Source organism: Vigna unguiculata, chromosome 8, assembly GCF_037176805.1.
Source record: "Vigna unguiculata cultivar grain cowpea cultivar isolate G323 ecotype 2 chromosome 8, ASM3717680v1, whole genome shotgun sequence".
Lineage (NCBI taxonomy): Eukaryota > Viridiplantae > Streptophyta > Magnoliopsida > Fabales > Fabaceae > Vigna > Vigna unguiculata.
In genome coordinates, this window is record NC_140799.1 from 40,805,698 (window position 1) to 40,822,068 (window position 16,371).

Below are 16,371 nucleotides of genomic sequence, written 5' to 3' on the forward strand. Positions count from 1 at the left end.
ATAAAGTTTCTTACACATGATTATTCATTATCATATACATATATATTAAGATTGTTGACTTTTATAATAATTATTTTACTTTGTTATAACTAAGATTACAAAAAGAAGAAAAAATAAGGTATTTTAAGTTTACTCTCGAGGCATTTCAAGATTAGAGATCTGATTATTATTTTTTCGTTTGATGTTAGAAAAGCCTTTGATATGTTGAACTGGGAATTTCAATGGATTTCACTTGATTGGGATGGAAAATTACCACCAGGTTATGAATACCATTGGCTAGAAACTTATTAGAGGTTCATTCTTGATCGTCTTTGTTCCCTTTACATATAATATTCAATTTTACTAGTAATTAAGAGAACATATTCGAGAATAAGGGTTGTTTTATATGATGAATAGAATATGATGAACGTGAAGCTTAGCAAGAACCAAGTGAGGATTAACTTCCAAGTTCTCTAGAAGAATATCATTGCACCATAAAAAGTGAATTTAAACACTCAATCAACCAAGTCCACTACATTATTACAGGTATAGTTGGATATCAATATCTGTGGTATATATACAATGCAAGACAAAGACTAAAACTGAAAATAGGAACATGTGGTCTTTGAGACGCTATGATCATTGTTCTTTACACCCAGATATTCCTTATCTTCCTACTAACTCCCCACGTTTCCCTTACTGACACAATTTGTTACATCAATCTCTTATATAAGTAAATCCCTCCTTGAGAAACCTAGAACTCCTTCCTGATGTATAGCTTAGTAATAGATAAGAAATCTTTCTAATACCTTTTTAGTTTCACCTTAAAAAATCTTCTCATAATCCCTTGAATCTTACCACAACAGAGTGGACCCTCACCAGGTGGTGACCAATTTTCCTATGGCTTACATTTTCATTATTTTCTTCACTCACAATCTTTCTTCCCTCAGGTTATGGTAAAAGTTACCTAATAGACTATGTTTAAAAGGTAATGCATATTAAGCAAAATAAAGGCATTGCAAAGACTTTTGAGTTTGAGCACTCTTAACAAATGCCAAAATTTGTTAAGTAACGACGACTGTTAACTTCTAGGACATGTACATTTGTAGGAACCAAGACTTACATCAAGTTTCATTTACCACTGTGACCACTTAATGTATAATAATCAGTCTTGCTATAAACAGAGGGCTACAGCAACACACTAACCACATAACAAGTTAAAGCCACATTCATACACCAGCATGCATGTGTCAAAATCCTTCTTAGATAGTCACAAAAAACTAGATATTATCCAGGGTTTCTGTAATACAAACCACAAGAATGTGTTGCTTGCATCAGGTGACGTGATATGGTATAAGTAACGTTATATCATACTCCCAATGTAAGAAATATTTATTCAAATTTCTTAATCAATGACAAGTCATTCAACATTTTCTCAATTGCTTCATCATCCTGAGCCCGTCCTCTTGTCTGCAGGTAAAAAAATTAGAGCAACTAATGTAAATGATTTAACGGAAGTTACGTTTACTATTCAGATATATTATGCAAAAATATAACTTGCTCATTAGCAGCTACACAGAACCCAATAAGGCATGAATAATATTTCAAAGTAACAACGTAGCAGATAGTAAGCTAGTGAGGTTACAGTAAGTGACGGGAACTATGTAACCAACATGTCATGCTTAGAGGGTGAATAAATGAAGAGAATTGTTTCAGGGATAAGAAAAAAAAATGCAAGATCTCTAGCTAACGTACCAAAATCCTTTCAACTATCAGCATTTACTTTTCTTTCGGTTATCCACTTACGGGTGCTTTGGAAACAAAATTACTTTAAACCCTTTCTTGTGTTTCAAACTTTGCTTGTCAGAACTGAATTTTAACAATCAGAAGAACAGAAAATTTATAAAAAAGTTATAGTTCAATTATCACTGATATTTCAAACTTTAGTTGTAAAATTGAATTTTAGCAATAACAACATAAACTTATATAAAATATCATATTTGCCCTTATTAAATCCTCTACATCCTTCTTTGTCACATAACAAGGATGCGGAGAAAATGAAGGTAATTTAAACTTACTATAATCCTTCAATTATCAGTATTTACTTTGTCTGTAACTTCAAGGTGTTCTGTAAACTAAATTACTTTACACCCTTACTGGTGTTTCAAAATTTACTTGTCTAAACAAATTTTATCAGTTATAAAAGCAGAAAATTATAGAAAAACAAATATCATATTTTGCTTTTATTTAATCCACTACTTCCTTCCTTCATCATCAAAGGGAGAATGGAAAGCACTTAAACTTTGCCTACTCTCAAAAAGAAAATCCTACCACAGAAAAAGGGAGAAGCTTTTACCTTGATAGATGGAACCATAGCAATAGCTTCCTCCACAGTTTCCGGGCAAAGGTTGCCAAGGACACACAACTGCAACAGATTCATTTAGACAAAAAAAATCATATATTGTATTGTCTGAAACTGGTAACTCAATTTTTTTTTTTTTATATCAAATGTGAACACTTGCATCCCTAACTGAATTCATGAAGGAAATAGTTGTATTACCTCAAACTCAGCCAATTGATATCTTGCAAGTATTCTGTACGTTAGTTAAGATCAAATTCTTAAGTAAGGCAGTAAATGTCAAGTTTCTTTGAATTTAATTCCAGGAAAAGAGGAATTAACATAGACCAACTTTCTAAGATGTACTAAATGAGATACAATAGTCATTTAAGCTATCAAAAACATAGACAATAAAAAAGTCAATAATGATATGAAAGAAACTTAGATCAATATTTTTATATAGGAACCCACATGATTTGACCAAAATTAAACGAGTGATAAGAGAAATGACAGATGGGTCATTTAATTTAGTTTTGGAGGATACTCTCGAACTTGTCTAACAGCATCTGGATTTTTATAGCGGCTGAATCGCTTCACGTACTGCAACGACTTTTCAAATACCCTGATACAGAACAGAAAAAGAATCAGAGTCATTAGGTGATCAACTACTTTGCTCCTCTTCCATCTCATTATCAATATCAAATCTAGTTGAGGCAAAAAATTCAATTGGGACCACGATGTTTGCCAATATGTTTTATGACCCTAATGTTGTAACATTTAAAGGAAACCAAAGAGGAACATATTTTTCAGCGGTGTCATAAAAGATAAAATCTTGGAATTAATTGCAACCCAATTGTCAAGAAAACTAATTATTTTGAGGGCACCAGAAAAAGACACTATTTCAGGACCTTTGTGTCAAATAAACATGAACTTGATTAAGTATTCAAACTCACTGAGAAACTTGATTCATGGGATCATCAGATGTCTGTTGAAGCTGCTCGTACTTGTGCTCAAGAATCAATGAAACTTCACAGTTCATTAAGCACTTTGCCTTCAAAAACTCTGAAGAAAAAAACTTATTTCATTAGTGTGAGAAAAAAGCTGGAAACAAGTATACCAACATAAAACATGTTCAAGCATTCGAGTATGATATGATACAATCAAACCATATATATAGCAGAATCATTGGATCCGGTGATGTAACACCAACAATCCCTCACATTTAGTCACTACCTCAGCATTGGCAAGAAAAATTATAACTCAAAATCAGGGGATAATCAAAGCAAAAAGTTGAGCAAATTATAACAAAAGACATTGATCATAAAGAAAATACCACCAATGGCTTGGTCTTTGTTAAAATCCCACATCAGCTAGAAATAAGGTCAAAATTCACTTTCTAATATGATATCAGAGTATATCCTACTTAGGTTTGTTGGGTCTATCATGTCACCTAAACCACCCAAAAATATCTAGTAACACACATAAGATGTTTATATCCCGACATGAGGTGAGTCTATAAATCCCACATCAACTATAAATAAGACCAATTTGCAGTATATAAGCGAGACAATGTCACCTTACAGCAGGTTTTATGAGAATGGGTTAGGTTTAAACTCACTTCCTAATAGACTTTAGCATGTAAGTTAAGTTTGTTCACGATGGTGTTACTAAATGCCCTAGTAGCACAGACCATTCAGCCTTCTACCCTACCACCGTAGATCCAGCAAGTGATGCAGTTTGGTAAGCCATGCTTGTTAGCAGCATCAAATTTTACCATTTATCAATAGGCCATTTATTTAAAATTAAATTATTCAAATACAGAAAATCCCATTTTAAAACTTAAATTTTATGCGATCATTTAGTCCCTAATTTCACCCAACCTACAATTGGGTCAAAAAGGCATTCACTTCAGCCCTTTTCTATTTCCTTTTTTACTCTCGTCAATGTTGTTTCCTAAAATCAGGGACTAAACTAAGAATATTGAATTTCGTAAAGTTACATACCAAAACAACTTATGCTTATAATTTAGAGTTTAGGGTTAACCCAATTCATATACAAATTGTAACACAATGCTATACCTCATCAAACATTCCACCAATTCAACCTGAAGATTTATGAAGCACAAAGTAACAGATTGCAAAACACTACCCCAAGCCCTACGCGAAAAGCACCCCGATTTTATAGGACAAGAGGTTGATTTCTAGCAAAACGATTCAAATAAGAAAATCAATTTGTAAATAAAAAGAAATTAATTACCGTCTCCAATTTTGAGCTCTGCGGCGTTTTCTTCCTCTTCCCCAGACATGTTTTAGAGACTTTCAGGTATGTGAGAAGGAACAGATGCGCAGAAACAGTGAGCAGAAAGAACGTGTGAAGAGGAAGGTCGATCAAAGAATGACAATGAGCATAACTCACGAAGGTGTGTTCTTGTATGGTTTATTATAAATTGTTACTTTAATATTTCCATTTTCATGTGTAATCTTGATTTGTTTTATTTGTTATTGTAATATGTTATCTTAGTTAAAACTTTTAGTTTTGAAATAATATTTAGTTGCATGTATAATTTTGTTCATTTGATTGAATGTTTAAGTTAATACATTCATTTAAAATATAATGAAAAATATTTTAATTACTTAAAATATAAAATGAAAATAACATAATTATAGATAATTGAGAATTATATGAAAATAGTGATTTTTTTTATAAAAAAGTATAGATACTAAAATAATAAAAGTAAATCACAAATTAAAAATTATCTATGTGTTTGGTGGACTGGAAATGGATAGGGAAGGAAAATAGTAAAAGTGGAATATTATTTTTTAAATTAAGATAACTATTTATAGTAAGAAATTATTTATAAAAGATTAAAATTACCTAGAATAAAATAATAAATTTATTTTTGTTATTAGTGGACATATATATATATATATATATATCAGTTGTTTATATGGTAAAAATAAAATGATATTGTTAAAAAAGTAGTATTAATAATAGAATAATAAATAAATAAAAATATTATTTGTTTAACATCATATGATAGTATATCAATACTACTGGTATCACAATTAAAATATTAAATATTACGCACAATCATTAAAATGTACTTTAAACTTCCAATGTAACTCAAAATAAAGAATTTTATAAGTGTTCTTCAATAAATATATATATATATATATATATATATATATATATATATATATATATATATATATAAAACACACTTATATAAGAGAAATTAGCTTTAACTTTCCACTAATAACTTCTTTAGTGTCCATCAATCCTTTATCTTCATCTGCTTACATATAAAATACAATCACAATTAAGTGAACAAACCATTAACAAATTTTGTGTCATTGTTGAGGATTTGTGTCAAGTAGATTATAACCAAGTTTAGATTTACTTGCAGATTTGTCTATATATTTTACGGTTTTAAACTTTTATACATAGTAAAAAAGGGTGAAAAATCACTATTTAATATTGAGATAGAAAAAAAAATACACATGCTGCAGCAAAAAAAGTGAGGGAAGGAATAGAAAGAATCATTCACTTCCACATCTGTTGAGCAAAACAAACAAGAACCAAGGGCATAGAGAAATTAAGGAGGAAATTTTCAAATAGGTAAAAATAGTTTGAATAATACTAAATTCAATTAGTTATTTGTATCTTTCTTTCTTTTTTTAATTTAATTAGATTGTATTAAGAGTATAAAGTTTCTTACACTTGATTATTGGTTATCATATACATATATATTAAGATTGTTGACTTCTATAATAATTATTTTACTTTGTTATAACTAAGATTACAAAAAGAGAAAAAAAGTATTTTAAGTTTACTCTGAAGGCATATCAAGATTAGAGTCTGTTTTTTTTCGTTTGATGTTAGAAAAGCTTTTGATGCGTTGGACTGGGAATTTCTTCTGTTGAAGTATTGAATTTCTACCCTTCATGGTTTCTGATTCAATGATATGTTTTGTAAGAAGGTCAAAGTCATTTTCCACTCTGCACATCTCTCTTTCTCCATTACTGGAAAAATGATGGAACATGATCTGCAATAAAGTGATCTCTTGCCTATCCTCTTTTGACAAGTGGAAGAGATTCTCAGCAAGGGAACCAAACAAAATATAAATGAAGAGAAAAAACACTTGAATTAAGCAATATCACCTACTTTTTAAGTGAATAATTTTAACTTTATTAAAACAACCGTCGTAAACAACACTACCAACTAATGAAATAAAACATCACATCGACCTATGATCAGCCTGCAGAACCTGAAGGAATGTGATATCCAATGGTTATGCATTTTAGAAGAAATGGCTTTTGTACAGATGAAGTATCTTACAATTCAGCATGCTAAGGAAACTACACTGATCTAATTCAAAGATGATAATGTGATTATTGGGCCTAAAGAGCCTAATGCCCGAAAAAGAATTATACAGAATGAATATCTATCGGGAAAAGAACTACCAAAGCCAAAGCTAAGAAAAACTAAGCAGTCCACACAGCTTCCTTCAGCTACATATTTTACATCAAATGCAATTCATGCAGAAATGGTAGAACATTCTAGTACCACGAGGCAAGTTGCTGCAATGCGCCTTATAATGTGTCTCAACAATTTTAATGCATGCTCAATTACCCAGCAGTACAAGAAAAACCCCGTTTCCAAACCCCCAAAATACCTGCCTGCATCCAATCAAAAGCACATCGTCAAAGATCATCACGGGAACTGGGACGGAGAGAATCAAGGGACTGCAATAATATAAGACATTATTTTTGTTGAAATTATTAAAGCTCCCAAATTATAAGTGATATTCAGAAAAAAAAAATAAAAAAGGGGGAGTGGAACCTACATTTCAGAAGTTGTAATAAATTTTAACCAATAATAGTGTATTTTAAAATTAGGGTTTGGTTGCAAATAAATCTAATCTGACTCAACGGGAAGGTAAGTAAAGCCTGATGATTGCATAATATTTTCTCATTCATTAAGATAACATCCAATATTAAACAGAAATATTAATGTGACAGTATCGTAAAATGGCATGTCAGCATATCCATTCTGACATTTTTATCAAATATTAGATGCCGATTAAATTAGCTAAATTAAAATAGTGGGAATCAAATTGGTGAAAAAAATGGGAAGACCAAATTTAAATTCTGATGGCAATAGAAAGACCAAATGTGCTAACAAGTATGTTACATTCTTCTTACTACCGAAGATACATTATGCAAGTAAACCTTGTGAGATTTTGGTAAAAGCCAACAAGAAATCAATGACCGATAGATTATTTTACCAAAGCCAATTCACAATGAAAATTAATCCGGTGCTCTTCATGGAAGGGTATCAACAACATACTTTCCAATTTACACCTTCTAACACATTCTACCACCACTAAGATAGTTGGCTAATTTCAGTTTGAAACTACTTGAAAATTCCATCTGCTTATTACGGCTGTTATCCCAAATTTCCAATAAATTTCCTTTTTTTGTTGTTTCATCAATTTATTACATTAATAAATTTAGATTCTATGAATTTTTTCAGCATTATTTTTTTAAATGGGAGAACTATCAGGTATGCAAGACCAAGCTCAAGAAGCAAATAAATTCGACCTGAATTCAGGAATATAACCCCCCATATCCAATGGTTCTAAGATTTTAAAATGGCACCCGATTTATTTTAAAGGCAATAAATATACATTAGAATAAACAAAGTTTAAGCCAACATTTTGGAGAGATAATGGATCAAATACTCACCACAAAATTGCAGTGTACGAATCATGGAACATATACGTTCATGACATTATCAACTGATTACAGGTTGAAATAATTTTTTGAATTCATCATAAAACCACCTGCGAAACAAGCCAAAATCACTTAAGACACCTCAAAACAAAAAGACCAGAAAAAAAACATCTACAAGGAAAAAATGTCAATACTGATTTTATTCAGATTTTGTCCAGATTGATTAACAAGCCCGATATACGAGGACAGTATAATAGTTTCACTGCTAGTCCCAACCCAACATTTAAAATGTGTATTCAAAACGAGAAGTCAAGCATATAAAACACATACACAATGCAATAAAAAAGGAACAGAAATGCAAATAGAACAGCATTCATTTTCCTTCCAAACTATTGAATAAATTTCATCAGAACTTTGAATTAGAATTTTAATCCTAAATAGATGACCATATCCACATAATATTTGGTAAAACCTGGATTAATTGAATGCCAAATAAAAATTAATCCATATGCCAAATACGGCCTTGTAATGGGTATTCAAGATGAGTAGGTACAGCTATTGTTATCAAAAGTGGCTGTTACCAAGGCAAAAGTAATAATGTACGATGGCAACACAGAGCAGCCGCGGGGCACTACAGTGACATCCAGTATCTCTAAATAACTGTATAGGGGCACAATAGTGCTACTGTTGAAAAATTCCTTGGATCCACAATCTTAACTCCATCGACGAGTGCAGCTGCCAGTCATGGCTGGAGCATCTTCTTGTTATCTTTGGTAAATCTCCAACCAATTGAACTTTTGAGTTAATATTAATGCATTTCATTTCCATTTTAAAACAATTTAATTTTTCATATATATATATATATATATATATATATATATATATATATATATATATATATATATATATATATATATCATATATTTCAACCACAAATGACTTCCACAATTTGGCCACTACATGATATGGCCGATTACTAACTTTCCACAATTGATAACACTAGCAACATCACTGCATGGCATTTTTGGGGTCACGGCCAAATTGCAAGCTTTTCACACGCAATAACAGCATGATCGGAATGGATTTCAAAAATCCAATTTTTCCCCAGCACTAGCATCGATTAGAGGGAGGGGGGATTTTGGTTGAAAAAGACATTACATAAAACTACCCTGTCCACCCCCGAATTCAGCAGCATCGTCGCCAATACCCTCCTCCTCCACTCTCTTCTCCCAAGACATCCTTTTCTCTTGCCCACTCACTCACCTGTCACCAGAGAAGAGACGACCACTTCTCCAGCGACTTTAAATACAGAGCAGGCTGCTCTTCTGTCTTGTCCACACTCCACCTGTTACCAAAGTAATTAATAGAGTGCAATAGTACCACAGAGGTCACTGGGCGCTGCAGCCACATCATAGAGTGGCATAGTACCACATAGCTGACAGCCGAATTGACAGCTTTTTCCCAAAACCACAGCAATTATGATGAGTTCCAATAATCGAATTTTGCCCCTCCACTGTGTTGGTGGGGGGAGTCGGGGTGGAAATGATAATTATAGACAAAACTAACCCCACCTCTTCAGCAGGTCTTTGTAAAGACATCCCATCTATTACCCGCCCATCCCACCAGAGATGTCTAGCGACAGAATTACATCTTTCTTCCCAACATTTCGTCAGTCTTAGACTTCTTGTTACTGTTTTCTGGCAAGCTTCTTCTGTTAATCACTCAGAATGTTTAAAGCTGTAAGATATACTGTTTCCTTCCCCCTAACCTATAAGAAATTATTTATAAGTACAGATTATTAAATTGCATACAAATATATTTGAAATAGTGGCTATTCCACAATGTGTTATCCCACTATAGTGTATTTGGGGTTGGCAATAGATTGATTACTATGGCCTTTACTCTCACCGCAAACACGTTGTGGTAGTCCAATGAGATGATACCACAAATGTTTTTCCATGAAAATGAAGGTAGTTTATCTCCATCACATGCATGAAAGCTCTTGTTTAAGATATCCTTCCAGGTTCATTAACAATTATACTGTCTGACATTCATTTTTTTCCCAGGAAAAGTAACTACCAAACATTAAGCATTTGCTTTCATGTTTCTTTTCTACGAACCAAAAATTCATCAATTGAAATAAACTAGAGTTAATAGTGTCAATCTATGTTATGTAAAAATTGGAATGAATATATAGTAGAAAAACACAGCACATTCTCAATGCTCAGCCATGTCCGCAAGCAGCATGAAAATGGGTTTCAGTTTTCAATTTTTCACCATCTATGACAAGTCTACTCGATAATTAAATCAGCTCTTTTTCTCATTTCCCTGTTTTCTAAAATTTTCTACCAAGAAAATGATGAATTGAAGTCATATTTTATATTTGATAGTTGCTTTACAAATACGAAAATTGTATGTATAATATGAATGGAACAGGCATATAGTAAAACGAGATGAAATGAAAACTCTCTAGAATGATGGATGAAATTTAAGGAAACAAACCTGCAAAGGAAAATGGGCTGTATTCTAGTACTTTCCTCAATTCCTAACTGACATCGCCTGTCATTTTCTTGTTTAAATTTATCAGACGGAAGTACTTCACATGGACCTTGAATAGAGCTAGCCATTTCAGTTCTATCACTATTAGATTCATAAACCTTCAACAAAGAAAACATATCTATAAGAAAATATCCACACGCAATACATGATTAAGAATGATGAAGAATGTCCAGGATGTGGAGAATTATCATTGATTGCAATATCAAACAAAATATTAATTAACTTTAAAGGTTACAAGTTTAAACCGACAAGTGCATGCAAAAACCAGTGTAGCTTTAGATAAAATATATAAAGAACATACTTAACATACCAGTGACAAGCCTTTATATCGATCTAAGAAAAAAATATCTAATTATAATTTTATATAAAGATGTAAGTAGGTATGTGTAGAAAAATACCTCATTGACTTCAGATATACACGGATGACCAATATTCCCTGGCAAATCATCAGGAAAGTAGCACTTTGTTACCTTTACCCACTTTAACCCAGTTTTGCAATCTTCCCACATAGACTGAAAATAAAAATGGAATAAACTTTTTGTTAAAGTTCTACATATTTATAAAAAATTTATTTTGTTTACACAAGGGTGAAAATCAATCAAAACACAAGAAAAAGAGAAGTACACTAAAACGTTTTTGGTATTCATATCTACTTAATTTTTCAGGTAAATTCCTGCAGGTATGGTATAATCAATGGCTGGCATATAATGGAAGAAAATAATGATAATTTGCTTGCCTGGAGTTTAGAAGGAGCTAGTTTCCCATTGCTGGTAGGAAAAAGAGCATGACCCTGTAGCCTATACGTTACTCCATCAACACAACAAGATTGGTAAAAAATCTTTTCATCTACGAGCTGTACTACATCACCAATCCATTCTATAGCATGTGAACCATCTGAAGATAATGTTGAGTCCTGTCTACCTTCAGTATTAGTTCCAGAAATTCCAACAATGTTTGCAAGTGCAGCATCTTGGTCATCACGCTTGATATCGTAAGTTAAATTTTCCCCTTTAAGAGAGTCCTTTTGATTATTATTCATAATTTTACTATCAATGTGTTTATCTGGTGATACTTCAGCATTGTCTTTTGACATTGTCTGTTCCACTTGAAAATTTTGAGATGATTGCATACTTTCACATTTAGCCGGCTCAGATAATTTAGGAAGAGACTCACGTTCTGAAGTCTCTTTACTGGTCAAAACCTTAGAATTTATTTGTTTAGTAGAGCATTCACCTAGCAAGCCAATAGAAGGACTAGAAGCTGCGCCAAGAGATTTCATAGAGTTGTTTGGATCAGGCTTCTTATCGATAGCTTCAATACTGGATGAAATGCCAATCCCTTGTATACCTTTGGTATCAGGGAACTTTGAGTAACATGGCACCTCAACATTGTGATTGCCACTGGCAACAGTTGGAACAGTGCTCCCATTTGTTACCATCTGCAAGACCTTTGGTTCTATGTTCTCTGCTTTATTCTCAGAGCAAGCTTGAATACCACCGATATTAGAGGGCAATTTTGGCGGTGTGCTTGACGATCTCATGACACGACCATACTTTGGAGGCAAAGGCTTTCCACCACTTATACTCAAGCACCTCATACAATGCCAATCAACTCTGTTATGAATTCCTCTCAAGACCGAGGGCTGCAGACACTTCAAGTGAAATCCCTTTTCACAAGCATCACAGAGAAGTACAGTATCAACCTCCTGAACACTGAGCTCACACATCTGACATGTCAAAGCCTTATTCATATAATCCCTTGATGGAGGAATCCAAGTGGGATGGCTGGGAACCTTTGGTTGTAACACTTTCTGGACAACCTTTGCAATATCAGTGTGACTGGGAATCAAAGGAGGCTGAACAATGTTCGTGGCTTGCAAAGGCTGGTGCACAGTAGACAAATTTACAGAAGCGGTTGGAGTGATAAATGGTCTAAAGCTCGGGTCTGTTGTTATTTGAGGCCCTGCCCTTGATACGGTTATGTCAGATGTTCCTTCAACCTTCACAGAGGTAGTCGCAGGCACCTTGTTTTCTGATGCAGTTCTTGCTACTGAAGCAGCTTGAGTCGGTATAGACCATGCAGGAGCATTCACCAAAGGTTGGTTTGCTGATGAATTTGCTACAATTTAAAAGTCATAACATTCAGCTCCCAGCTTCAATTTCATGGCTAAAATGCCATAAGATACACTTGTGTGCACATTATAAAGACACAATACAGTACCAGCAAGCTAAGAAAAAAATTAGAAAAAATGAAAATAACTTAAAATCTTAATGCCAATTTTTCATAAGTTACCAACAAATAATAAAGATTTAAATGGAAAAAAAAAATGAAGGAAATTCAATTTCACAGTCTTCAAAAACAAGGAAACAGAAACAACATCTGCTTGGAGGTTATATCCATTCAATCAACTCAAAATAGACATATTCACCAAGATATACACAAATCCAGTCAACTTTCAGGCTTCACCACAAATCACTCCGTGATTTAAAGCGGAAAAACACCAGTAAATATATAACCATAAAACTACAGTATTTTCTTCAGCACATTCAGTTAATGTTATGTATTTTATTGCTTCCCAGTAAAAAAATCTAAATTTCCAACGTATTGCAACTATTATAGAATGAAAACATATTGCAGTGTCTGTCATTCATCAATCGTAAATGTAACTCAACCAGTCCTTGGAAGTTGGATCCAGTAAGGAGCTTCAGAAGACAATACCTTGGACTTGTAGCATATAAGAAGACCCATTTGATCCTCCATCAACTTTGAACTGTGGATGTTCAACTTTAGGCAATACTAAGGAAGACGAATTTCTCCCCAAGTGACCACTAGGCATCACACCAGAAACCACAGGTGGTCTTACTTCATTGCCAGTTGACTGGTATTGCAATACTGCAGAAGATCCTGCAGAAACATGGGGAGGAATAGACACTACGGCACCCATAGAAGGGATTGCTGGCTGGCTTGGTTTATCAGAAGGGAAAATTCGAACAACATGTGATGGCACACGATTGTCAACAGGTCCACCAATGTTTGATTGTAAGGGTTGAGATGTATGTGTTGTAGAAGGTGCAGAAAACTTCTTTGCTTCCTCCATCTAGGAACCAAAATGGCAAAAGAGAAAAACAAAAATAAAGGGAAAAACTAATCAAAAGAAATGCAGAGTGTCATTCTTGGCATGCACACTATAAGTAAAAAAATCTCTTGTGTGAGCAAATGAAAAAGATAATACTTGTTGTATACAGTGTTCAACATTCCAACAAACACAAAGAAAGGGACGGCAACAGAAAATTAAAGGAAAAAAAGCCCAGTACTTGCCAAGCCTAAGCGCATTAGTACACGATAATCTGCCCAAAGATTCCTCCACTATGAAATACAAAATTTGCAAAAGTATCAGGTGAATTTCACAGGACTAGGAAAATGAAACTCTTAGTGTTTGCTTGATTATGCGTTCGTTACGCTTATTTTTCACATCAATATTGAAACAAAACCATGTTTAGTCCCCATATCTTGAATGTGACATCCAAAAGCTAACTGTTATAGCTTTCACACCCCACGCATGTTTTCTTCCTTTCCAACAAGTTTCCAAACACGCTAGCAGAAACTATACATTTCTTCTAAATTAAACGGACAGGATGCATATCCAAACACGCTGTTATCCTCATCCAAGACACAATTCACAACAACAACAAACTTAATTTTACTTAAGCACCATTCATAACAAGTTTTCACATGAATAATTATCCAAAACAACCAAGACACACACACACACACACACACACGTGACTTCTAAACTCACTCCGTTGTTCTGCGATACAAAGTTTCAACACACAATTTCGCTAAACAACAAACAAGTTGAAACGAAACGGAAGTAAATTGAGCAGAGAGAGAGGGTTGGCAGTTACCTTCCACTTAGCATGGGAATACCTCTCGGCAATAGACATCTTGGGAGTTCGAAACCCTAGCCTCTGGTCCTTAAGCTTGGAGTGCAATCCGAGATCCTCGATGACGGTGCCAATTGCTTCCCTGGCCACAATATCCTTGGGAGCCAAACCCTGGCAGAGGCCGGCGAGCTTAGCGCGCGCCTCTCTCATGAGCTCAACCTCAGCGTCGGAAGGCTTCCTCCCCGCACGCACCGTGGCCATGGTAGAGAGAACGAGAACAATCTCCGCCACTCTCTTCAATTCGGCGTCGGCGTCAACCTTTGGCTTCTTGGCGCAGCGCTGGTCAGAGTCCCCGTTCTGAAGCGGCACGGTCTGGTCCTCCGGTTTGGGATCGGGCACGAGCTCCTCCTCCGTCTCCATGGGAGGGAAACCCTAGAGAGAGAGGGGAGAGAGGAGAGGAGAGAGAGAGGGAATAGAAGAGAAAAGAGAAGAGAGGTTTGAATTGGAGGGGGCTAAGGCTAATTAAAATTTTGGCGGGTAAGTGTGTTGAGAGAGATGAAGGCGAGGTTTGGGTTTGGGTTTGGGTTTGCGTTGCGCGTGCGAGTAATTAGGTATTGAAGTGTATTGGGTGGGATGGGGTTAATAGTAGTGAGTTATGTTGAGAGAAAGAGAACGAGTTGAGTTCAATTGCTGACCAGAGCGATCCCTAGAGAGAGAGAGAGAGACACGCCCACGCGGAATACAAATGAGATTTCACCAATCACAAACAAATAATAATCATATTACTTGTATTTATATTTTTATCTTCTCCCTTCAACTCGTACGCGACTCACCGAGTTTCTACCTTCCACATGTATTTTACATTGTATTGGATAAAGGTGTATGTATTATTATTACATAATCACTAAAATTTATGATAGATAAATATTTTTAAAAATAAAAATTAGTTCCTCAATTTTGTAATTAAACTTATTTTAGTCTCTAAAATATCATAAAAAAAAATATTTAGTCCTTCAAATTTGTAATAACATGATTTGGCTCTCTAAACTTAACGAGTTTTAAAAAGCATTTTAAAAAACACAGTCCCTCAAATTTAATACTTAAGGAGCAAAATCATTTGTTTTTCTTAAGGAATTGTGCTTTTTTTTAATTAGAAAGATCAAAGTAAGATTCACTGAAAAATTCAAAGACTCAAAATATAATTTAAACTTTTTTGGGAAAAAACTTTATTTTAGATATATAAAAAATAATTTAAATTGGGATGCAAGATTATTTTATACCATTATTAGAATCTTTAAAAATATTAAAATTGAATTAATAAATAATGATACAAACAAGAGATAATTTCTTATGTCAAAAATATGTATTAAAATGAATCAAATCATGATTCTAGTTCATTTGATCATTGAAAATCCCACAAGGTTAAGGTTGGTCCATGGGACTTAAATTCTAAATTTTGTTCCTTTTTGTATAAGCCATAAACGTGTTACGTTATAATCCATGTGCATTATGACACATAGGAAAAGCTAGGGGTTTGAGTCAACTTTACAACTTAATTAGTTTGAATTAGAAACGACAAACTAAGATCTAGTTGACAATAGCTATAGATATTTTGGTTAAGACCAAACTAAAGTTACTCATTTCTTTTGCTGTTCTTTTAAATAATTTATAATCTCTAGTAGACTTATCAGTAGGATTCAACTCAAATCCAGATGAAATTCTGACCATCTGTCAGAGAAAAAAAAAAAATCAATGACTCTGTATCAATGGAATCTCATCACATAACGAAGGTGAGTTTAGGATGAACATATTTTGGTAAGAACAAGATGAACATATTCTGCTCTTGGTAAAGGTGAAGAATGAAGTGAAAATCTAT

At 33.8% G+C, this 16,371-nt stretch overlaps 2 protein-coding genes across 3 annotated transcripts; both read right to left on the minus strand.

The window, feature by feature from the left end:
- Positions 1 to 1,189: 1,189 nt before the first annotated feature.
- LOC114193454 (DNA-directed RNA polymerase II subunit 4) lies at positions 1,190 to 4,760 on the minus strand. Its single transcript, XM_028083262.2, has 6 exons — positions 4,574 to 4,760; positions 3,271 to 3,379; positions 2,862 to 2,939; positions 2,540 to 2,573; positions 2,336 to 2,404; positions 1,190 to 1,449 (listed from the first exon to the last, which is right to left on the minus strand). Exons 1-6 carry the CDS (start codon positions 4,620 to 4,622, stop codon positions 1,372 to 1,374), a joined length of 417 nt encoding a protein of 138 aa, XP_027939063.1. The 5' UTR covers positions 4,623 to 4,760; the 3' UTR covers positions 1,190 to 1,371.
- A 1,825-nt stretch (positions 4,761 to 6,585) lies between these two features.
- On the minus strand, positions 6,586 to 15,246 carry LOC114194370 (uncharacterized). 2 transcript variants are annotated; one of them, XM_028084543.2, is made up of 7 exons: positions 14,517 to 15,246; positions 13,330 to 13,708; positions 11,348 to 12,729; positions 11,010 to 11,123; positions 10,555 to 10,709; positions 8,065 to 8,162; positions 6,586 to 6,996 (listed from the first exon to the last, which is right to left on the minus strand). In XM_028084543.2, exons 1-6 carry the CDS (start codon positions 14,913 to 14,915, stop codon positions 8,114 to 8,116), a joined length of 2,478 nt encoding a protein of 825 aa, XP_027940344.2. In that variant the 5' UTR covers positions 14,916 to 15,246; the 3' UTR covers positions 6,586 to 6,996; positions 8,065 to 8,113. The 2 variants fall into 2 exon arrangements, with proteins under 2 accessions (XP_027940344.2, XP_027940345.2); XM_028084544.2 differs by having other exon boundaries at positions 6,586 to 7,062.
- Between the last annotated feature and the right edge of the window lie 1,125 nt (positions 15,247 to 16,371).